Source organism: Cyberlindnera jadinii, assembly GCF_001661405.1.
Source record: "Cyberlindnera jadinii NRRL Y-1542 unplaced genomic scaffold CYBJAscaffold_1, whole genome shotgun sequence".
NCBI classification, from domain to species: domain Eukaryota; kingdom Fungi; phylum Ascomycota; class Saccharomycetes; order Phaffomycetales; family Wickerhamomycetaceae; genus Williopsis; species Williopsis jadinii.
Window position 1 is genome coordinate 441300 of NW_017963652.1, and position 22731 is coordinate 464030.

A 22731-nucleotide genomic window follows, 5' to 3' on the forward strand; every position below is an offset into this window, starting at 1 on the left:
GGACCAGCTTGATTCGCTGGTTGTATGTATTACTAATGTAACGTCCATGATCTAAAGGAACCGTGTATTAGGCTATGTGTTGTAAGTGGTGGAACACCTGGTAATTACAATTGACAGAGATCAATCGTCAAAGTCCTCTTCGTCGTCTTCCCAGCCATGCTCATACCTCTGAGCCAGTGTATCCAGCTCATCCACCAGACCATGTCTCTCATCACCATGACGAAGAAGACGTTCGACACATTTCCTCATGTCGACCAGCTTGGCCCTCGTTGATTTATCTACGCTGAATGTCACTCCCATAGGATGCTCAGAGGATATCAGCCCTTCAGGATAAGAATCAGGCGGATTGAAGCACTGTTCCATGGTATAATTAGTAGTTGTTCTATCAACCTCCTCTGGTTGGTGATCCAGTGAAGAGCCATCGCTGGCAGGCCTGGTGATGTTCATCTCACTGAACCTATGCCCACTGTCCTCACCGTTGTAGAGCAAATCACTGAATTGCCAGGCATCATCACCGTTGGTGGCATTGACTCCAGACACCAAGTGACGATCTGATCCCAGTGACAGTGACTGTAGCATAGTATGGAAATTCATTCCAGCCTGTGCCTTTTCTGAGTTCATCGTCTGGAAAGTGTCAAATGGAATACACTGAATAGCTGCACTTATCCACATACTTTCTTGATCCATCTCTGACAAGGGTATAAAGGCTGTACAGCTTCTTTGTAATGCCATGAACGTCTTGATTCTATCAAGACGTTCCTGGAGAGCCAGCCTCTGTGAGCCAGGCTTGTGGATGGCCCATGTCACTATAGAGCTTTTCGGACTATAATCGTCTCTGATCGCCTCTACAAGCTCAGAGGAGAACGCTCCCCACGACGAGTCGAGCTCTGTGACGATATTCAGCCCATTGAGCAGATCACAATGCTCCAGGGACACCCTGAGCTTGTCCTCCAGGAAGTCCTCTCCAACATTGGCCCATTCTTCCACTCCCACGTCGAACCCCTTGAACGACCTCTCTTTCCCCATCGCCAGCCGGCCTTCAGGGCATTCATCAGGGTCAAACTCCCAATTGGTCAGAGTACTGAACGAATTAGGCTCGTAAATCACCCTGGAGTAGTCAGACCAGTACCTGGTCGACTCCATCGTCAGCTTCGGGGCCTGTGTACCGTTATCAAGCGCAACCTGGTACGCACTCTTCACCACCGGCTTCCGCACAATTGACTCGTGCCTCTGCTCCAATTCCTCGCCACAGTCACCACAGTCACCACCAAAGTACTCGTACTGTCCCAGCGCACCGTAGCCACCACTCAGCTCCCACAGCAGCGCCCGTGGATTGAAAGAGATCGTGGACGCCGTCACCGTCGCACGGAAGTGCACCAGAGGGTCGTTTCTCGACTCCTTCCACCTAGAATACTCAATCAACGAGTCCTGGCAGTTGTAGAACTGCGTCGCCAGGTGGTTGCTCCTCTGAGACTGCGATACAGTCACAATCTCCCGCATCTCCCGTGCCCTCTCACCTCATACACAGCAGCCATGAGGTTGATAAGCTCATCGCATCTCGGTGATGAGGTGAAAAATTTCAATCCTGTCCCGGTTGCCAGGGCAACAACGGTACAAACCGGGCGCTCAGCATCCACCGCCAGGAGCTGAAAACGACACATACACATCAACTCAACATTGCACGCAACGGGGGCCAGAAGGCAGCCTAAAGAGCGAGAACAACGATGAAGTGGAACATCTTGGCCCTGTTCACGGTGCTGCTGACAGTTGTGACGTGTGAGATCGACTACTACGGCGTGCTGGGGGTGTCTAAGCAGGCGTCTGAGAAGGAGATCAAGTCTGCGTACCGCAACCTGTCGAAGAAGTACCACCCGGATAAGAACCCTGGGAACGAGGAGGCTCACCAGAAGTTCATTGAGATCGGAGAGGCGTACGAGGTGCTGAGCGACGACGAGAAGCGTGGCGTGTATGATCGGTACGGTGCGGATGGGCTGAAGAACGGCGGACAAGGTGGCCGTGGTGGTGGTGGTGGTGGAGGGTTTGACCCTTTTGGTGACTTCTTTGGCTTTGGAAGACACCAGCAGCAGCAGCAGCGTAATCAGAAGCCACGAGGCTCAGATACCGAAGTGGCAGTGGATGTCTCGCTGAAGGACTTCTATCTCGGTGAGACCTTCCAGTTCACCGTGGAGATGCAAAACCTCTGTGGGACCTGTTCTGGAACAGGCTCGAAGGACAACAAGACCCATACGTGTAGCACGTGTAACGGGAGTGGAGTCAGGATCGTCAAGAGACAGCTGGCGCCAGGGATGTTCCAGCAGATCCAGACCACCTGTGATCAATGTCACGGAAAGGGCAAGACAATCCAGCATAAGTGTTCCACCTGTAACGGACAAGGTGTTGTGCGTGGTAAAAGACAGTATGACATCTTCGTGGAGCCAGGCACCAGTAGAGACCACGTCCATGTGCTATCAGGCGAAAGCAACCATTCTCCAGACCATGTGAGTGGTGATTTGAAGATTTTGGTGAGAGAAAGTGGGAAGGAGTCCTACGGCTACAGAAGACGTGGTGACAACTTATACAGAACCGAGGCCTTGACGCTTAAGGAGGCAGTGGCTGGTGGCTGGAGACGTGAATTGATGTTCTTTGATGACGAAAACATCACCCTATCAAGACCTTCGGGCAAGAGCGTTATGAGTGGAGAGATCGAGGTTATAAAGGGCAAGGGGATGCCACGGCCAGATCACCACGCCGAAGAGTTTGGTGATTTGGTCATTGATTACGTTGTTGTGATGCCAGGAGGTGTGAGCAACAAGGCGAAGTATCTGAGGGATGAGCTTTGAGGTGATTGGAGCGCTGTGGCTGGTGGATGGGCTTTAGAGATGGTTGGTGGGCTGTGGAACTAATCAATGGACTTTATAGATGGTTTATGGGCTCTAAAATCAGTTGATGAGCTATAAAATCAGTTGATGAGCTCTAAAATGAGTTGATGGGCTCTAAAATCAGTTGATGGGCTCCTCCACCTCACAACCCCGTCATTCCACACTACAGCGCATATCAAGATAAATATGTATCAACAACCATATAGAAAAACCAGCTATATAATAATATACTCCACAGAACTCATCCACTCCGTCTGCTAAATCACCAGTTCAGCTCCTTTGCAAAGGTCTCAGGGTTAGAGCCTTGACATTCCAAGCTCTTACAGATGTGCTCGAGCTCATCGGTTTCCGCACCACCTTTATCAGCACCAAGCTTTGCTGGGTTTATCTGGTGGCCAGCTTCCTGTTCCTTTGCAAAGTGCTCCTTCACCATGTCCTTAACCAGGTTCTGGTAAAACACAACACCTCTCTCCTTCTGTGGGTGAAGGAAGCCAGTGGAGTACAGGCCTTGGTTCAAGTTCTTCTGAGTCTTCACACAGAGGTCAAAGTCCTCGATCTCAACCTGTTGCAAGAAGTCGACAAACTCCTTCTTCTCAGCCTCTGGCAAGCCCTTCTTGGTGAAGATGTCGTATTGCAAGATCGTGTGGGATGGAGAGATTGGCAACACTCTGATGGAGTACCAGGCTGGTGAGTAGCAGTTGATGCCGTTGGTTGGGAACAGGTACATCCACAAACCATCAAACTCACCACCAACGTTCTTCTTCTCTTCAACCTTGTCCTGGACCTCTTGTGGCTTACCGAAGCCGAACCAGCCCTTTGATTCCTCCTTCTTTGGCTCTGGCTGAGCAGCCTCCGTACGCTTGATCTCACAGAAGTGACGAGCGTAACGGCCTTTTGGAATGACGTTGTAGGTGTTCATGTGGAAAGCTTGGGACAGGCCAGGGTGGGCAGTTGGACAGTGGTAGCACTCCATGTAGCCGTCCATCAACGTCTTCCAGTTGAACTCACCATCCAGCTCGTACGACATGTGGTACTCGTAGTCGCTGAAGTCGAACTCGTGGAATTCCTCCTCAAGGCCCTTGAAGAACTCGCCAAATGGCATTGGGCCTTCTGGCGAGTTGTCAAAGTTGATGAAGATCAGACCCTGGTCAGTGACATGGGTGCGGATTGGGTACAATCCGTTCTCTGTCTTGTCAAAGTCCGTAACGTTCTCGAACTGTGGGGCCTTTGTAAAGTCACCGTCGGTGTTGTAGGACCAACCATGGTAGAGACAGCCCAGCACGACGGAGGAGCCCTTTTGCTTTCTCACCACAGGGTACGCTCTGTGACGGCAGATGTTGTGGAAGGCCTTGATCTCGCCCTTCTTGTTCTTGATGAGGAAGAATTGCATCCCCATGAAGTTGTAGGCGTAGTAGTCTCCAGCCTTCTTAAAGGTGGAGGTGTGCGCAGTGTACAACCACGACTTCATGAATATGGCACGCTTCTCCAGGTCAAAGATCTTCTCAGAAAACCACCATGACGATGGCAGCGTGTGGGAGCCGGCAAGGAGCTCCTCAGGGTTGGAGGTGTCCTCGCCTGGACGGGCAGCGGTGGTAGCAGCAGCAGTTGGAGCAGTAGCAGCAGAAGCCATTGTATCAGATCAACAGAGAGTGTTAGAAGCAGTTGTTGTGGTACTGTGTAGAAGCACCACGCCAGACCAAGCAGCACCAACAGCAGGATATCAGCCTCCTTATATACTTGCGGCCACCATCGCCACCTCTTCCATCGCCACCTCTTCCATCACCACCGCTACCACCGCACAGCAGACAATCCTAATCATCCTCGTCGCTATCTGCTCGTCGCTATCTGCTCATCGCTGCAGAGTGGAAAATCTCCACAGGAATTATCGATGTTTTTCCGCTGGTGCAGCAAGGCAGCTGTTTTTCCGGGGGAATTTTCCATGCTCCGCAAAACATGATAAGCAGGCATTTTCCAGCTGGGCGTATGGGGGCCTCTGTTGGAAAAATTCCCCCTTTTGGAGTCGTTTGAAGCGATCTGAGGTGTTGTTTGGCTTTGGCTTTTCCTTTGTCTTTGGTCCAGTGCTATCAATTGGCCTGTGCGCTGCTGTTTCTCTGTTCAATTCCCACAGGGTTGTGAGGGACGGAAGTGCCAGTGGGATTAGATGTTGGCGTGGAGATTGGGAACTGTGCGTAGATTAAGTAGGCTGATTAGGCCTTCGTGTATTGATAATTGTAGCGATGTGATTGGTTGTTATCATTATATACCGTGATGTTGTCATTTGAGTGTGCTGATGCGGGTGGTGTCCACGCTCTGCGACCACATCTGGTGTGCTGTGTGGGCGACGGAGGAGCTATTATGTATGACACATACGTTTGCTTTGTTCGGCCTTGTCGCACAGCACACGGTTAGATTGTCTTGTGATGGTGCTGGTGGTGGATGTGGAGGCACGGTTCCAGAAGCAATGAGCACAGAGAGATGGGCTCTAGTGGTGCTTTCAGTTGCTCAGTAACAGCTTCCTCTGGTGGTCCCAGTAGTTCGCTCTCATCACGTCGTACTTGTCCCTTAGAAGCTCGTAGTTCTCAATCACCTGTGCCGTCTCGCCTTTCTCTTTGTAGATGCGTGTCAGCACTTCAAAAGCCCACAGGCTTATCTCGTGTGCGTCACTTGGTCCTTCCATCTTGATAAACCGTTGAGCGAAAATTTCAAGGGGAATTAGAGACTTATCAGCCTTTTCAAACAGCCCCACCAAGTAGTTCCAGGAGGATTCGTTGTGAGGAGCAAGTGATATTTTGCCCATTGTGTACTCAACTTCGTAATCAAACACTTGTTCGCTGAGTTTTTCACCGTGGCATACTGTAAAGTACCTATGGCACCATGCTGAATTGTTATAAACATCCTTTTCGAGACACTTATCGACAAATGGCAGCTCGTTACTCCAGTCGTCGCACCATTGCACACACCATTTACGGTATGACCAGACGTGATAGTTTTTCGGATCGTCCTCGATCATCACGTCGATGATGGGGATATCACGGTGTATATCACGCATGTTCAAATGTTTCAACAGTGATTGCCTATAACCCCAAATCTGGTAATTCTTGGGATTGTCCAGTGTTATCTCATCGACCCATTCCAGTTCCTTGTTGATATCCTTATTCAATCGGATTATAATTTGGTAGCGGTACTGCCAAACCGTATAATGCGCAGCGATCAGCTCAATCACACTGCCTGTAAGTGCCAGCGCACGTTCCGAGTATTCCTCCTTCTGCTGCAGTGCCCTAAATAGGCCCATCACTGTTTTAAACTTATCCGTATACAAGATTGAAGCAACTGAGCTGTCTTCAATGTTGAGCGGAAGTGGTTCAACATCATCCCAGGTGTACTGTTCCTGTTGATCGAGCGAAAGCAGTGTTAGCACGAAATGTAGAACCTGTTGCTGGTACTACTCACCATGTTCAAGTATCGTAGCGGTATCCTCTAGGCAGACAACTTCAACGAGCGCAGGAACTCCAGTGGTCCTACTTTATAGGCTGTTTTTGAGGTTAGTTGATGATGAATCTGCTTTCCATCTTTGGAGATGACAATGAGGTGTGTGGGATGTACGGGTGTATGGATGTACGGATGGGTAGGTGTACGGGTGTTTGGGTATTTGGTGTCTGGGTGCATCATATGGCCAAGTGCCTCGTGTAAGCTCATCGCACTACTTTAGCCATTGGAAGTTTTCTAATTAAACCTTTGCTCCATCACCGTAGCGTAGAGTTTGTATGCTGAAGTACATCAAGAGATTCATAATGGGCAAACCAAAAGATGTAGTCGTTATTGTTGGGACCACAGGGGTTGGCAAGTCTCAAGTAAGTGTGTAACATGTTGATATAGCAGATTGGGCTAACAAATCGATGAAAAGTTCTCAATTGAGCTTGCAAAGAGGTTTAACGGTGAGGTTATCAATGCAGACTCGATGCAAATGTATAAAGGTGCCCCAATCATCACCAATAAACATCCTTTGGAGGAGAGGGAAGGCGTTGTGCACCATGTGATGAACCATGTTGGATGGGACGAGGAATATTTCATACACAGGTTTTCTCAAGAAGCTGGTGAGGCCATTGATGATATTCATAGTAGAGGCAAACTACCCATCGTTGTCGGTGGCACGCATTATTACTTGAAGGCACTTCTATTCAACAACAAGACAATACCTCGCGATACAACAGAGGCTGAAAACGTCTCTTCAAAATTGACAAAGGAACAGCTAGACATTCTCGATGGACCACCAGAGGGTGTACTGCAACAATTACAGAGATATGACCCACTAGTAGCCCAGAAGTTTCATCCTAATGATACACGTCGCATTAGAAGGGCTCTCGAGATTTACTTCTCAACAAAGAAGAGTGCATCTGAACACTATAGCGAACAGAAGCAGTCTGCACATTCTGAATCGTCCTTGGACTATAACATCTTACCCTTTTGGCTCTTCTCTGAAAAGACAATACTTGATAAGAGATTGGACGACCGTGTCGATAAGATGCTGAGAGACGGAGGAATGCAGGAGATTAGAGAGCTCTACGAATACTACTCAACACACGAACCAAAACCTGATTTAGAGAGAGGTGTATGGCAAGTCATTGGCTTCAAGGAGTTCCTACCTTGGTTAGAAAATGGCCAAACAGACGATAAACTATTAAGGGAATGCACTGAACAAATGAAGGCACGTACGAGACAGTACGCCAAAAAACAAGTAAAATGGATAAAGGGTATGTTTGCATCAGATCTTCAGCAAGAGGAGGAACATGGATATGAAAACGGAGGAAGGCTATATGTTCTGGATGCCACAGACCTGTCACACTGGAACGAGAACGTATTTGAGAGAGGAGCATCTATCACCGAAGAGTTTCTCCAAGATAAGGTGCCCACAATGAGCCAGGTCCCCAAGTCTTTACCGTTTGATATTATTCCCAATAAGGGACAGCAGGAAGCAAAGGACAAGCTGAAAGAATGGAAGCACATCACTTGTGAAGTATGTCATAACAGTGATGATTCACCTTTAGTCATTGTTGGTGATAAACAATTTGAAATACACCTCAAGAGTAAAAGACATAGATCCAACTTAAACAGGGGCAAACGTAAAAGAGAATACGAAGAATGGCTTGCAAAGAAAGATAAGACAACTACATCACAATAACATCATTGACGTTGACAACCCTTTTTCTTCAATTGAACTTGATACCACTGTCTGGATTCCACAATCCACTCTTAGACTTTGCGGGTTTGGCCTTTGGTGCTATCAACGCTGGTGATTGCGGACGTTGAATGGTGATGTTATCTTTTGGTGTTTCTTTTTGAGGTGAAGAGTTCAGCTTCATATCTTGGAATCTGTTATTCAACTCAGCCTCCATATCACGAGCCTCAACACGTCTTTTAGAAACAAATTGATCAATTTCTTGGATTAAACCTTGACAACGAGCGTTAAAATCATTGTAGAACTTTAAACCTTGTGAAACATTGTTCAAAAGGTCAACAAAAGAGTTGTAAGCAAAGTCCAAATTCTTCAAGACCTTGGCCCTATCATCATTTGAGCCTTGCAAACTATTCATGTGATTAAACTTCTTGTCAAGGTCGTCGATCTTGTGCTCTAACTCTATTTGAGTCTTCTTTTGCGATTCAAGGAAATCAAGATCACTCTGGAAATTCTTGATGTGCTTTCCAAAAACGGGCTCAAATGATGTCATGTCCAGTTTCACATCTTTCAAGTCTTGTTGCATGGCTTTGTATTCCGAGACGATCTTTGGTAATATGTTATACTGTTCACTCTTAACTTCCACCACCTCAAGAAAGTTGTCTCTTTCAAACTCCAGTTTGCGAGCTTTTGAAAGACACTCTTTTAATTCAGCAACAACTCGTCTCAAAGATGGATCCAGTTGACGAGCCTTTGAATTCGGTATATAATTGCGTATTTCAGCTTCTGAGGATGCCAAAACAACAAGAAGTGACTCAATAGAATTAAACTGCTCTCTTATTGTCTTATCACCATTTTTTGCCTGTGCTAAATAGTTCTCTAGGTCTTTGATGCGCTGATAGAATGGAGCAGCTGCAGTTGCAGATGGCTCTCTAGTCCAATGTTTAGAGCCTTGTCTTTGACGAAGGAGCTCATCCTCTTCTGCTTCAAGTTTCAGGCGATCATTGGCACCGGCAAGCAACCTCTCACCATCCATTGATAGATTCTCAATGTCTCTAAGAGCACGTTTCAGTTTGACAACACCTCCTTTGGTCTTTACCTCTTGTTGATGGTCCAGCAATGATACTGGAAGGGCTAATGGTTTGTCAACAGTCTCAACTGCACTAGGAAGATTCCTCATAAAGAGGAATTCGTGTAACATCTTTGTTAGTGACTTAATAGGCACCGCCAAATGACGCTGGACATATTCAGATTGACGTTCACGATATGCTTGAGAGATCTGTATGATGTCAAATGGCAAAAGATCACGGAACAACTGCTTTCCATAGCTACCGGTCTTCAGGGCTTCAGCTGGCTTGACAATCTCGTCAAGTGGGAGATCTTTGGTAACATTGGCACTGATGATTCGTGGGGGAGTTTGTGGAACGTCCTGTAAGTAAATCAAGTCGTTATCCTTCTCTGCTGTTCTTAAAGTCTCAGAAATGATCTTCGTGAGACCTTCAAAGTCTTGTTCAACTGCCTGTGATACAAATTTTAGATTCGGTGATACTCCGTTGATGACATTTTGCGCTCTTTGAAGATGGGATACCTCCTCGCCATACTTGGACGAAGCCACAGATGCAAGCGATGCTCTAAAGTTGGCTACTGCTTCAAAATGTGCCTTCTTCACTGTTATGTGGCTGATCCACTCTGTCCTGAAACCTTCACCACGGTTCGCAGATTGAAGCGTTTCATTATAGAAATCGCTCACCTGCATGGCTAATCTTGCCACCAGAGAATCTTTCACCTTGTCAGCGGTTGCCTTCTGCCAGAACACTTCTTGTGCTTGGGCAAGACTCAAGAACTTGAGCGTCTCAATGGTATCTTTCTGCATGTCCAACGGCAACGTCACACTTGTCTCCTTCTCTGATAGTTTAACGATCAAGGCAAAATGGGATGCAGCATACTGGAAGTAGAGACATGCCTTCTTGAGGCCTTCATCATTCTTTCTATCCTGCTCCAGTGCCATGTGGGTATACAACGACGCAATGTTATACAGGACGTTTAGCCTCTCAAAGAAGAAACTCTTCAACTTCACAGGCCCTGTTACGCGGTACCCCAACGTACCATACCATGGGAACTCCACCAGATCGTTGGGAAACTTGCCCTCTAACGCACAGAGGTGAACATAGTATCGCTTCAGCAGTGCCAAATCATGAGGCGTAGAGCCAAGATCTATGATATCGCCCCTCAATGTATCAACTTCACGGATGTCGCCTTCAAAAGCTGATGGTGTCTGGTAGTATTCCTTAGAGATAATGTCACGAATAGCAGCACCAAATTCGATACGCTCCGTCTTCCTGTAGGGAACAAACAGCAGGTTGGTGCTCATATTTCCTCAGCAGAGAGCTATGATATGGGATGAAGACGGTGCTTGGTATACAAATTGTGTGGTCTAATGTCAAGAGCAAGTTGTCCTTTGTGTTCTTTTGCAAAATGTAAACAATGCAAGATCCGAGGTATGCACATTACACCCGATTGGGTAAATTCCGACTACAGTATAAATCATGAGTTCATTGCACTTGGCTTTCAATTATCATTAGGATCTGTTACGTTTGAGCTCAAGCAGAAGCTGCTGTGCTCTTTGTTCGGATGCAATGAGCGTCTCAGTCTCTTCGTTCAAGCGGGATCTTCTTGCCTCAAGCGAGATCAATTCACCTTGATGGAGCATCTCGAACGCAGCTTCAGCCCTATCAACGTCCTGTAGTTCTTGTAGCAGCTCCATGTTTTGTTCCCATAGCGTGTTGTGCTGTTCGATGTAGTTGTTGGTGTCTTGGTTGATCTGTTCTTCTCTTGCAGCGCACTCTTCCACCATTGAATTGAGCTCATCAATCAGTGATGAGGGATCGACATTTGGCTGGAAGGACTTGGTATGCTGAACGACAAATTGGTCTTGGAATTGTTTGAGCTCATCACTATCTATGAGATTCTTCATCTCTTTGATGATTTCCTCCCTCAAGTGTTGATTCAGATCAGGTATCACTTTTGCTCCCTGAGGTTTCTTGAACCTCGTATAGTCTGATCTGATCAATGTGATCATCTGCTTATCAATATTCGACTCTTCTCTAAATTTGAATGAGCTGTCCAGGTCAGGAATAGGCAAGCCCTTTTGGACCGCATAAGATCTTCTAAGAAGTGCTGCTTGTTCTTGCTGTTTCCGTGCAACCTGCTCGAGCCTTTGTCTTTCACCTTCATCTTCCAGGATCACATTTTTGCTCTGAGGGGCAGGTGCCTTGGGTGCTCTTTCCTCTATTTCAATTTCATAGTCATTCTTTGGCTTAGGCAAGTTAGCCAATTTGTCAAGAATGGAAATTGTTGTCTTTTCAGGAATAGGTGCTTCTTCTTTTATTATCGAATGATCTTCATCTTCCAAGAGATCAGCTTCCTCTGTAATCAATAAAGCAGAGTTGCCAGTTGTATACTCCTTGACCTTCTCTGCAGCTATTTTCAATTTATTATCCAGTGTCTGTTCACGTGTTACTCTTTCTTCCAAGGTGGCCTGAATCTGCTCTTCGCTCTTCTTCGACAACTCATCCATCTCAACGTCATTAAACTCGGGTTCTGGAAGATTCAGTTTTCTTCTCTTGAAAGCTTCATCCACGTTAATAATAGGAGCCTTTTCGATCTCATTATTCTGTTGTGGCTTCGTTTCATTTCTTGGTCTTTTTTCTTTATTCTTTTGCTTATCAGAATCCAACCCAGAATAATTCACATCACGTTCAAACTTATTCAGCTGCTTGTCGTTTGCTTGGATCTCCTCTGAAGTATCGTAGAATCCTTCAGTGGGTCTATGCTCAAACACTATATCCGCATTATAGTCTTTTTGAGTGGCATACTTCTTTTTCGGGGCACTAAGCTTCGTTGTTATACCGGCCTGTTTCAAATCACGTCTTTTCTGTAACAGGGCAATACGTTTACTCTCTGCAAGCATCTTCTCCCTCTCCTTTCTAGTTGCCTTCTTACCCTTAGTATTAGCCAACCTAGCTCTAGCTTCTGAGAGCATCTCCTTTTCATCGTCATCAAGGTCAACGGCATCTGGTCTTGCAATCTTCGTCTCTGCATCAATGTTGAGATCACCAACCTGGACGCTCGTTGAGCCAATCGACACAGCGTTCTCAGCACTTGAGCCAGTTAGCCCCAAGTCATTTGAGGACATGCTTCCAGAGGTTTCATCCAGCAGTGTTTGGTATCTTTCAACACATTGTGCAGCGGTTCTTCCAAACGACTCCGCAATCGATCTCCATTGATTCGGCAATAGCCTTGCAAGATTCAACAACTTCTCATCCTCTTCCGGCGACCAGTCTTCTTTACGAAGCCTTGGATCAAGATATTCGTTCCATCGAGCCTTGGCCTGTTTCGCTGTCTTCTTTGCTAATAATGAAGCGACTCTAGTCCACTGTTGAAGCCCATACTTGGAAACAGCTGCTTTCAAGATTTGGTCTATACTGAAGTGTTAGTATCATAGAACATAGTTCCCCCGCTAAGCACGGAGAAAGAGCACGGGAAGCCATATCCAACTCACCTTCAACGTTGGACCAAGCACCACCTTTAACATAGACCGGAACCATATCGCAAAGCAGAGGGTAGTGAACGCTCGCTCGTAAAGAAGAGATGCCTCTATACAACAACCGCTTGTGAATAGACGCCTAAAAATATTACCACAGCATCCGTACACCCCAACACCCGTACACCAGTATAGACCCCTCGGGAAACCGCAAATCCGACAACAAACCACAAAACCGTCTGTTTTTTATGTTTTTGTATGTTAGCCGCTGTTGATTTTAAATACGGCCAAAAATCAAAACAATAAAAAACACAGTAACAAAGGACAACAAAACCGACACTCTGAGGGCAGAATAACCCATCATTTATTCGGAATTGAAGAGAAGTAGCCGGATTCCAATACACAGAACAAGGCACTGTTGTTGATCTTTAACTGTCCTTGCTCAGAAACCGAGAAGAAGCGTATCTTTAGAGTCATTTATTGGGGTGATTACCATTCATCGTAGGCAAAGGGGAGGAGAACAGACATAATGAAAATATTCACACCGAAACACCAGAGGTTCATCCTCCAGTGCTATCCATCTGGAAGAGGAGCAGATAAGAAGCCGAACTCGTCTGAGCTCAGCTATTTGTTGTACTATGCATCGACGCGCCGTGTCAAACTTGAGAAGGTTGGCAAGTTCCTTGAGAAGAAGAACAGCAGTGATGTGTATAGAAGCAGAACCGGTAACGTCCAGGTGACCTTGGAGATTATCGACGCCTTGATTAAGAAGTGTCCTGATGATGTTAACGTGTTCGCGGAGAATGTCAATGCGATACTCTTGTCGGTGTTGGGAACAAAGGATCTTGGTCTCTGTCAGCACGCTTTGCCTGTCTATTCAACGCTCTGCAAAACCCTTGATTCCGAGCTGTTCACAGGGGACTTTGACTTCATTGACACTTTTAGTACAGTCACTCGCAGCTTCTTTGACCTTGGATCCACACAACAGGCTTCCAATCAAGCTGATTGGCAGGCCATTTCGCTCAGGGCAATTGAAAGTTTTGCGTCTTCAAAGATCATAATTACCGGCCAAGGGAGCTCGATGGTTGACCATTCTATTCCTTTGGTGTTGAAAGAGATCAAGCAGGACTTCAACTCGGATCAAATATTGAAAAGAACCCAGTCTCATGCGTCGTCACAGCATGAACTGTCAAGATTTGTCACGACACGCAAAGCTGAAGAACCGGAAATCGCATCTGACGTAAAGATTGATGAGTTAGCAGTTAGAGCGTTGAAGTCGTTCTTTAATACCACTTCCGCAAATCAGATTACATCCTCAACCAGAGCCGTGGCTGAATATTTAGTTAGTTGTGACGTTGATCAAAAATGGAGAGTTGCTATCATTGAGATGGTTACGAATTGGATCCCTGTTCAGTTGAGATTTCTTGTTCTGAGTATTTTATTGAGACTGCTGCATAAGGAGAACAGCTCAACCAAACAAACAATATATCTAGACTTGACAGCTGGGCTCTTATCATCCTCTGTGAACTTGGTGGGTCTATCTGTCATTGACCACGTGCACCAACTTGTGGAACTTCAGTTAAAAGCATCCCTCTCAGAGGCATCAACGGAGTTGATCGATGCTTATAATAAGCCGATTTCATCATTGGCAACACACATCTACTATCAAGACCAAATTATTGATATGGTTGCGGAGTTGACAGTAACCTTGAAGGATTACGTGAAGAAGGGACGCAACAAAGAGATCATAGTATTGCTTGATGATATCAAAGGTGTAATGACCGTGGCCAATGAAAACACTGCTGTGCAACGAACCACTGTTCCACTTGAATTATTCTTTGATACATTTGAGTTGATATCTTTTAACAATGTCAAGGCTACAAGTGCAGATAATTTCCGTATACAAATGAAGTATACTGGTATATTGATTATCGTTTTAAGATCGGAGTATTCACCGGATAACGGGGTTTTAAAACCAGACTACGATAATTTAATTACCAACGGCAAGACAAGTGTTGTGAATCAGTTTTACGAGGCCATTGAGCACTATTCTACCCTTGACAATACCATCAACTTTGCTGCCTCTATCAAGCTGCTTGAACTTTTTGCAAGAAGGTTTGGAATAAATGCATTGGTCAACGCAGTTCCATTTGTATTGCAATGGTTGCTGGAGAATGAACAAAGTGAAGAGGTTGAAGAAATCATGAAAGACAATTTAGCATTGACGCTCTTGTGGAAATGTTCTCAAGAATTGAAGTACATCGATTTAGAGGAACTCGTATTGTCCCGTATTGACTACCGTAAGGGCAAGCAACTTTGGAGGATATCTAATAAGTATCCATTTGAAGAAGGTAAATTAACACCAATTTTTGAATTGAGTGCAGATGATCTTAAATCTGTTCTTTCTCAACATTCAGAGCTCAAGAACTACATTGATATTATGTTTAGGGGTCATTATCGTTATGGATCCCACAATGGTGACTGTGGTCATGATGAAGAACATGATGAAACATGTGAAAATGGCCATTATGAAGGTAACGATACCACACAGGACCTTTCCTTTGCTTCCCCAAACGGATCCACAAATGTTTCACTTGCGATGTTGGTACAACCACAACAATTGATTCATAACGGTGATTGTGGATCGATTCGTTCTGCACCTCTTTCTGCTAGATCACTAATGATGGGTAAGCTTAACGTCCCAAGGGTTGATCAATTACGCCACGTTGTTAGTGGTGGAGCTCTGGGGAGGGTTAATTCTTATGGCAACGTCAATGGTGGAACTTCACTGAAAACTAATGATGTATCAACGATATTGAATGACTTATCATTTGATGCCGGACTAGACGATAGAGGAACATTAAGTGTTCGCAGGTAAGAATAAGAAGCTCGTGTGTGCTATTCCACCCAGACATCATTCACGTTAAACAATGATATTCAGCACACTACATGTACTATACAAAAGCCAGATAAAAAAAGATGATTCGTTCTTTTATTACGTTTTATTTTTGCAGTGTTTTTATTGGTGGAAATCAAATACCTGTCCTTTTGTGATGTATGTAAAGAACAAAGAAAACAAGAAGAAAGAGAGAACAATGTGATTAACGTTGATTGTGTAGGGGAAAACATGTTTGGCTTGTACATCTTCCTTTGTATTGTATAAAGAAACGAGAGAGAGAGAAAAGATTTCAACATGGCTTGAGATGAAAGGAGACACCATCAAGTTTATATGAAACAGCCTTCTAGAAGTTTGTTTCCAATCACCCGAAACCCCACACTCGTCCATATACCATATATCCATAGCGCTGTTGAGATGTGCTTACTCTTCATCCTCCTCCTCTTCGTCATCGTCATCGTCTTCGTCATCATCCGAACCAAGAGCTGCAAACGCGTTGAAGGTTGTCTTTGGCTTATCGGTGATATCCCTAGCGTCCGCAGGCTTCGAGGAGCCAATGTTCTTATTGTTTGGTCTAGCATACTGCTGAGAAGCTCCTTGCTCCTTGACATGCTCTCTGAACTTGTCTCTTGACTGTGTGGCTTCCTCACCAGAAACAGAGTTCTTCTTGTTCAGAGTGACCCAGCCATCGGCATCCGGCTGTGGTGGAAGTGCCTTTGGCTTTCTTGGCTTGAAGGCTGGTCTTGTGAGGTGGTGGGATGAACGTCTTCTACCACTGCCTTCGTGGTGGTGGTGCTGAAGCTCCTCCTCTTGAATGGCGCGTTGCTCTTCAATTGACTTGGTGAACTCCTCAAAGTCAAACTGGCTTGGAACAACAGCGTGATCACGCAACTCAACGAGCTCCTCCTGGGTGTACTTCTTGAGAACCATTTCCTATTTCCTCACAGACTTCGACTTGATTGAAAGAGAAAGACAAAGGGAACAAGAAGCAGAAGACGCTTTCTTCAGTCGTTCGCTGGCCAACGCAACTTTTTTTTTCGTCAATTTTCGTTGAAAAAAAAATGTTTCCTATTACGGTAATTACCCAATTGGGTGTATTTTCGCTATTTTTCGTCATGGGAAAATTTGTACGAAGCGATGAGCTCTTCTCTCTTTCCCTTCAATGGCCTCTTGATCTCTGTAACATCAACAGTGTTGAGGTATCTATAGCGTACACTTAGCAGCATGCCTATCCAGCATTCTCTCACCAAGGTCCAGAAGACGATACAGAAGTCCAAGGGTGCGATGCACCCAAAGGGCCGTAAGTTCAAACAGCTCAACAGGGCTACGCTGCGAGAGCAGAAGATACAGAGTAAGAAGCTGGAGCACGTTGAGCGCAAGGAGCACGAGAGGTTGAGGTTCGTGTTCCTACAGGATGCTGTGAAAAACAGACCGGACCAGGAGACCTTCCAATTGGAGGATATGAAGCTATTTGTAGAGGCGTTCCTCTCGAGAGATGACGATGAGATTGACAGGCTACAGAGCGAGAGACGTAAGGGACGTCCTCCGACGAATAGACAGCTGCTGCTGGAGAATAAGAAGAAGCACGAGTGGTCAGAGTACACCACCGGGTATGAGATCCCAGATCTCAGCGATAAACTCACAGTGGAGCTTCTCAGAGCGTGGAATGGGACAGGTGGTATGCTGAACAAGTTCAAGTATATCTTCTTATCGAAGGACACTAAGGAGCTACCAAAGGAAGACAAGGAGATGAAGGAGTAATCCACTATGTTAATAGACGTCCAGATCGCTTATCCAATGTAGAGGCCGAGGCCACACAACATCGCTGTGGACCCTGCTAAGATGTAGGCCAGTGTCTTGAACTGTTTCCTCTTCAAGATCTGTGCTTCCTCGTTCTTGTCAATGAACCTTTCAAACACCAGCACGTTCTTCGAGTGGTTAACATTCTGAAGGCCAATCAGCTTCCACTTGTCGTTGGAGAGCTTGTTGACTTGTTTCCAGACCTTGGAATTGTCACCCAATTTCTGGAATATGGTCATGAGGTCAGGGGCTCTGTAATGAGGTCCCAGGGGGTTTTCAGATGTGACTATCCGTTTGCCTTCGAATATGACCATGAACTCGTGTGTTATCGATGGATCGGTCAATTGCATCGCCCTCGTTGGTAGCGTTGGGAAGAACAAGTCGTCATCGCTCCCTCCGGTCTGTACAAATCTTGGAATGCTTCTTTTCCTTATGGATCCGAGCAATTGCTCATTCACAGGAGAGAAGAAGTTCCTCTTCTCCAAGGTCCGGGAGCTGCTCATGTTCTGGATCGTCTCAAACCTCTTGACCTCCAGGAAGTGCTGCTGTTCATCTCTGAGCTTCTTGTCCTGTGCATCACGGAGGAAGTCCTCCAGCTCTTCCCGTTGGAAGTGGATATCATCCTTCACCTGGAACGCCTTCTCCCTTTGGTGGTTCCTCTCCACCTGCTCCTGAAGCATCTTCAACCTCTCGACGCTGACTTCAACGTCCTCGCTCAGTTTTGTAGTGTTCTCACTGAACGAGGGCGCCTCATGAGACACAACTCGAAGAATATCCTTCAACTCCTGCTTACCGGCCCTATGAAGCTTGGATATGGCGTTCGTGGGTGGCCTCCTCTTGCTCTCAGCGTGTGGTTTCGGTGTCGAGACGTTTCTGAACTGCGGACCGCCGTCTCTACCTGCTGCTTCTCTTTCTTCTCTTAATACCCTCCTAGCATCATCAAACAGGTCAACGTGGTCCTTTCCCGCTGAAGCCAGCCTCTTCTCCAGCAGTGGTGTGCCACTACGCAGTGATCTTCGTAGTACGAGCGACATCTCCGTGTGTACAGGCCCCTGTGTGTGTGTTCTGGTGTATTCTCTCCATCTGTTGATGTTGTGAAGAGATGTTGATGTTCGAGGAGTGTGTGCGGGTTTTTGTATGGCAATGGCCTCCAAGGGCTCTACTCGCTAATACAGCACCAATTGGGCCTGCTCGGTCCTGTTAGCTATATAAATGGCTTTAGCCCATGCCTCGTATGGCTAGACAGAAGCCAGAATAAATACTATGGTCTATATACACTCACTTCGTGCCTCTAATCAGGGCAAAGAGCTTCTGGAGCCCGCTGAGGCCAGGAACGACAAACACTCTGGCAAACCACGGGGTCAGGAAGATGCTGAACATCACTCTCAGTGGGAAGGTGGCCTTGACGATGCCATAGGCCGTGGCTCCTTCGAGCACGAGGCGTGTGCGCTCCTGAATGGACATGTCAGCGACTGTTTCGCCGAGCTATGGGTATTCTGTTAGTACGTGATGATAGGCCACAACGCCGGGCACACAGCAACTCACAATCTTCTCGACAACCTCTGAGCCCTTCAGCAGCATCCACGATGGGATGTCAGCCGGCAGGAACCCCCAGTGATGGAAGGCATACCACAGGCCAAACAGGGGGACAATTGCGCTGAACTCATGGAGAATGACAAAGCTAGTGAGATGCGCCACTGGGGCATTCACCAACCGTTCTCCGTACTTCTGGAGCCTCTTGGGCAGCCTGGCCACGATGGCATTGGCCCTGGCACTGTGCTTGCTGCTCTGGTGCTCCTTCTTCACCGGCTCGACCTCAATTGGACGTTGTGGTGACGTCTCCAGCTCCTTGAACGGGTCCTTCGAAGGGCACAGTCTGGCGACTGTGTAGTGGATAGAGCGCTGTTGCAGGATCCTCGACGATGACAGCAAGCCATATGAAGATGGTGTGCCTCTGAGCAAGCCAGTGGGTCTCATGAGCCTAAACATTGTTCCTTTTAACGTGATTCTCCGTGTGTTCTTGCCTGTTCAATGGTGGTGTGGAAGGCGAGCCCGGAAGGCTCCGGCCTAGCAATTTTTCCCTCGCTACAACGACACACCACGGTGAATATGCCAAAGAACTATGTACATTTCTATTGTCGGGTGTTCTAGCCAGGAGTGGCATATGTGTGTATATACAGTAGACGGTGCTCATTGAGCTATAACGTGTTGACATCTCGTGCACAGCTGCTCCTCGGAAGGTGCGGTGTAGTTCCAGCATCTAGGACATTTGGCGTGGACTGAAGGGACGACGGAGATGGCGATGGTGTCACCGTCAACGACGGCTTCGCCGTCGTATCTGTAGGCCGTGCCGGCTGGAGGCTCCTCGTTGAGATGGACAGATGACACACGGAACACGTCTGCAAGCTCAGGGGCCAATTGGAGCAGTAATGAGTGGATCTTTGAGCCTTCGGCAGTGGTTAAGTAGATGGCATTCTCAAGCGAGTTCTTGATGGTCTTTTCCTGTTTCCGGCCGTGCTCCTGTAACAGTAGAATCTTGTCCTTGATCTCAAACACCTTGCCGAATTGGCTCTCCAAGTGTTCGTTTTTCCACTGTGGATCGTACTTAACAACTCCAAGTGACAGTGGGTGTGGTGTTCCCTGCTTGATCCATTCAGGTGTGTAATCCCAGACCTCTTGTGTAATCAATGGCAGCAGTGGAGATAGAACTGTAGCGTACACCTTGAGAAACTCAGCAAGGACGGTCTGTGCACTGAGACGGTCAACAGATTCTAGCGAATCTGCATACAGTCTGTCTTTAATGGCATCGAAGTAGATCGCAGATGCTTCAACATTCAGGTGGTTTGAAAACACCTTGAAAGCCCTGCTGAAGTTGTACTCGTCGTAGAGTGACAACACCTCATCCTGCATCTGGTACAACTTAGACAGTGCGTATTGGTCAATCTTGGATAGCTCAGCGTATGGAACAACACTCTGAGATGTTAGCCCATTCTCCAGGTTGCCCAGAAGGAACGAGAATGTCAATCTCAGCTTCTTGAGAGCATCACCAGCATGCTTGAGGACAATTGGCCCGATTGCCATATCACTGGTGTAATCTGCCTGTGCGACCCATAGTCTTAGCCCGTCAACTCCAATTCCCGTGATTTTGTTATTACCCTTACCACCACCTAGAATGACCTGATCTGGGGAAACGACATTGCCAATGGACTTCGACATCTTGTTACCCTTTTCATCCAACGTAAACCCGTGTGTAACAATGGTCTTGTAAGGGGAAGCTGGGTTAGCATCATCAGAACTTCCAACTTTGGTCAAAATGGAAGACTGGAACCACCCACGGTGTTGATCTGAGCCTTCAAGGTACACATCAGCAAGCACATCTCTTTGCAGCCCATTCTCTTTACAGAACTTTGCAATCTCGTTCCAACTAGTACCAGAGTCGAACCAAACATCCATGGTATCCTTGCCCTTGTAAAACTGGTCGCCCTGACCTCTGTGTGAGTCAGGAAGCCATCTCTCAACGTTTGGTTCCTCCTCAAACCATGCATCAACACCCAGTTCATCAATCTTGTTAATGATATGGCTAACAGACTCGTCATCCATGAGAACAACATTCTCATCAGATTTGGAATACAACGCAGGGATAGGAACACCCCATGCCCTCTGACGAGATATACACCATTCGTTTCTGTTTCTGACAAAGGCACTCAATCTATTACGCCCTTTCTCTGGAACAAACTTGACACTGGACAGGGCATCCAGCACCTTCGATTTGATGGCACCAACATTGGCAAACCACTGAGGAGTGGCTCTGATAATGACCGGCTTTTTGGAACGCCAGTCGTAAGGATAAGAGTGGATATAGCTGTTGTCAATGTGGAACAGCATTCCAGCTTCTTTCATGAGCTCAAGGGATTGCTTGTTTCCCTCGCCTTGGACTCTTAGCCCAGTAAGCGACTCATATCCAGAAGGCAGTTCGTCTGTGTATCTCCCGTATTGGTCCACTGGAGAGTATGCCTCGATTCCATGCTCCAAGCAGACAAAGTAATCGTCGTTACCATGGCCTGGAGCAGTATGGACAAGACCGGTACCAGCAGAGTTAGTAACGTGATCACCATGGATTACTGGGAATGTCGAGTCCTTTGTACGTGGATTTGTATACTTGGAGCCCACAATGGCGGAGCCTGGGATCGTTACATCCAGCTGTGTATATTGGTCTGAGATTGAGAGTAAGTTCTCGGCAAGGTCTGAAGATACAATCAATTGATCAACGTCGGAAGCAATGACAGTGTATTCAAACTGTTCATTAGCAGATATGGCTCTATTGGAAGGAATAGTCCAAGGAGTAGAAGTCCAGATCAACAGTTTCACGTTGTTTAGCGAGTTCGAGTCCAAGATTTGCTGTAATTCTGTTGAAGGCTCCACGAGGGGAAACTTAACATACGCTGCAGTGGATCGATGTTGATCGTTGTATTCCAGCTCAGACTCTGCCAACGCTGTGTTTGTCTCGCAACCCCAATACACAGGCTTCTTCTGTCTCTTTATCAAGCCCTTGTGCATCATCTTCTGGAACGTCTTCAGCTGCGAGATCTCAAACTCATGGTTCAAAGTCTTGTAAACGTTGTCAAAATCGGTCAATATCGCCAGCTCTTTGAATTTATTCATCTGAGATTCAATGGTCAGCGTTGCGTGTTCCCTCGCAATGGCCCTGACTTGTTTGATATCCAATTGAGAAGGCTCAGACTTGTGAAGCTTCTTGTACTTCTCCAACGCTTTCAGCTCAATCGGCAACCCATGACAGTCCCAACCAGGCTGGTAGTACACCTTCTTCCCTTTCAACATGTTGAATCTCAAGATGATGTCTTTCAGCACTTTATTCAACGCATGGCCCAGATGGAGATCACCGTTGGCGTACGGAGGACCGTCATGAAGGATAAAGATATCGTCATCGGTCTTTCTCGTATCAAATTGGTGCTTGTATAACAACTGTGAGGACCTCGGTATGAGATCGTTCAGTGCCTTTTCATGAGAGCTTCTCTTGGGGAAGCTCGTCTTTGGGAGTTGCAGAGTCTTTGAGTATTTATGAGCTATCTGCTCAGCCTTCTTCAAAGACATGCTTGGTCTTTCCTTGTGCCCTTTCCAGCGCTTGAAAGAACGCTAACTGACTGTTGATAGCTGTTTCATCGTTGTGTTCTCGGTGAAATTTTCTACCGATAGTTTATATCTTAGTTTTAAAAGGGGATTTCCGGGATTCGAACCATCTGCCGTAGCACAAACCTCTGCCTACTATCCACTATACCACAAAGGCCAAAAATGGGAATCAACAAACAGAAAAACCCAGATAAATAATGGTTATGAGCCCTGGCCGAGTACACTGGAAAAAAAATTTGTGCGTCGCCGTCGTCGTCGACGACGTCCACCACCGCAAAAAAAGTGAAAAAAA

General features: G+C 46.5%; 12 protein-coding genes across 12 annotated transcripts; 4 read left to right on the forward strand and 8 right to left on the reverse strand.

Moving 5' to 3' along the window:
* Positions 1-15: 15 nt before the first annotated feature.
* DML1 (Dml1p) lies at positions 16-1520 on the reverse strand. The gene has a single exon (XM_020213964.1). The coding sequence runs from the start codon at positions 1498-1500 to the stop codon at positions 121-123; it is 1380 nt and encodes a 459-aa protein (XP_020072937.1). The 5' UTR covers positions 1501-1520; the 3' UTR covers positions 16-120.
* A 168-nt stretch (positions 1521-1688) lies between these two features.
* On the forward strand, positions 1689-2991 carry SCJ1 (Scj1p). The gene has a single exon (XM_020217705.1). The coding sequence runs from the start codon at positions 1725-1727 to the stop codon at positions 2838-2840; it is 1116 nt and encodes a 371-aa protein (XP_020072938.1). The 5' UTR covers positions 1689-1724; the 3' UTR covers positions 2841-2991.
* A 150-nt stretch (positions 2992-3141) lies between these two features.
* Positions 3142-4509, reverse strand: CYBJADRAFT_170365 (aromatic ring-hydroxylating oxygenase subunit alpha; the record flags this gene model as incomplete). The annotated part of the gene is made up of 1 exon (XM_020216109.1): positions 3142-4509. One exon carries the CDS (start codon positions 4507-4509, stop codon positions 3142-3144), a length of 1368 nt encoding a protein of 455 aa, XP_020072939.1.
* Positions 4510-5373: 864 nt separating this feature from the next.
* RAM2 (bifunctional protein farnesyltransferase/protein geranylgeranyltransferase) lies at positions 5374-6332 on the reverse strand (the record flags this gene model as incomplete). Its single annotated transcript, XM_020213490.1, has 2 exons — positions 5374-6267; positions 6330-6332. 2 exons carry the CDS (start codon positions 6330-6332, stop codon positions 5374-5376), a joined length of 897 nt encoding a protein of 298 aa, XP_020072940.1.
* A 338-nt stretch (positions 6333-6670) lies between these two features.
* Positions 6671-8058, forward strand: MOD5 (tRNA dimethylallyltransferase; the record flags this gene model as incomplete). Its single annotated transcript, XM_020216765.1, has 2 exons — positions 6671-6730; positions 6784-8058. The coding sequence occupies 2 exons, from the start codon at positions 6671-6673 to the stop codon at positions 8056-8058; spliced, it is 1335 nt and encodes a 444-aa protein (XP_020072941.1).
* A 28-nt stretch (positions 8059-8086) lies between these two features.
* Positions 8087-10423, reverse strand: RIM20 (Rim20p; the record flags this gene model as incomplete). Its single annotated transcript, XM_020212454.1, has 1 exon — positions 8087-10423. The coding sequence occupies one exon, from the start codon at positions 10421-10423 to the stop codon at positions 8087-8089; it is 2337 nt and encodes a 778-aa protein (XP_020072942.1).
* Positions 10424-10597: 174 nt separating this feature from the next.
* On the reverse strand, positions 10598-12685 carry CEF1 (Cef1p). Its single transcript, XM_020217273.1, has 2 exons — positions 12614-12685; positions 10598-12531 (listed from the first exon to the last, which is right to left on the reverse strand). Exons 1-2 carry the CDS (start codon positions 12657-12659, stop codon positions 10631-10633), a joined length of 1947 nt encoding a protein of 648 aa, XP_020072943.1. The 5' UTR covers positions 12660-12685; the 3' UTR covers positions 10598-10630.
* Positions 12686-12892: 207 nt separating this feature from the next.
* EFR3 (Efr3p) lies at positions 12893-15872 on the forward strand. Its single transcript, XM_020213965.1, has one exon. It carries the CDS (start codon positions 13125-13127, stop codon positions 15471-15473), a length of 2349 nt encoding a protein of 782 aa, XP_020072944.1. The 5' UTR covers positions 12893-13124; the 3' UTR covers positions 15474-15872.
* A 42-nt stretch (positions 15873-15914) lies between these two features.
* On the reverse strand, positions 15915-16421 carry CAF20 (Caf20p; the record flags this gene model as incomplete). The annotated part of the gene is made up of 1 exon (XM_020213491.1): positions 15915-16421. One exon carries the CDS (start codon positions 16419-16421, stop codon positions 15915-15917), a length of 507 nt encoding a protein of 168 aa, XP_020072945.1.
* Positions 16422-16522: 101 nt separating this feature from the next.
* TMA16 (Tma16p) lies at positions 16523-17464 on the forward strand. The gene has a single exon (XM_020217712.1). It carries the CDS (start codon positions 16716-16718, stop codon positions 17250-17252), a length of 537 nt encoding a protein of 178 aa, XP_020072946.1. The 5' UTR covers positions 16523-16715; the 3' UTR covers positions 17253-17464.
* Positions 17465-18464: 1000 nt separating this feature from the next.
* Positions 18465-19289, reverse strand: MRX11 (Mrx11p). Its single transcript, XM_020213966.1, has one exon. The coding sequence runs from the start codon at positions 19278-19280 to the stop codon at positions 18777-18779; it is 504 nt and encodes a 167-aa protein (XP_020072947.1). The 5' UTR covers positions 19281-19289; the 3' UTR covers positions 18465-18776.
* Positions 19290-19380: 91 nt separating this feature from the next.
* ISM1 (isoleucine--tRNA ligase ISM1) lies at positions 19381-22569 on the reverse strand. The gene has a single exon (XM_020217710.1). The coding sequence runs from the start codon at positions 22401-22403 to the stop codon at positions 19482-19484; it is 2922 nt and encodes a 973-aa protein (XP_020072948.1). The 5' UTR covers positions 22404-22569; the 3' UTR covers positions 19381-19481.
* Between the last annotated feature and the right edge of the window lie 162 nt (positions 22570-22731).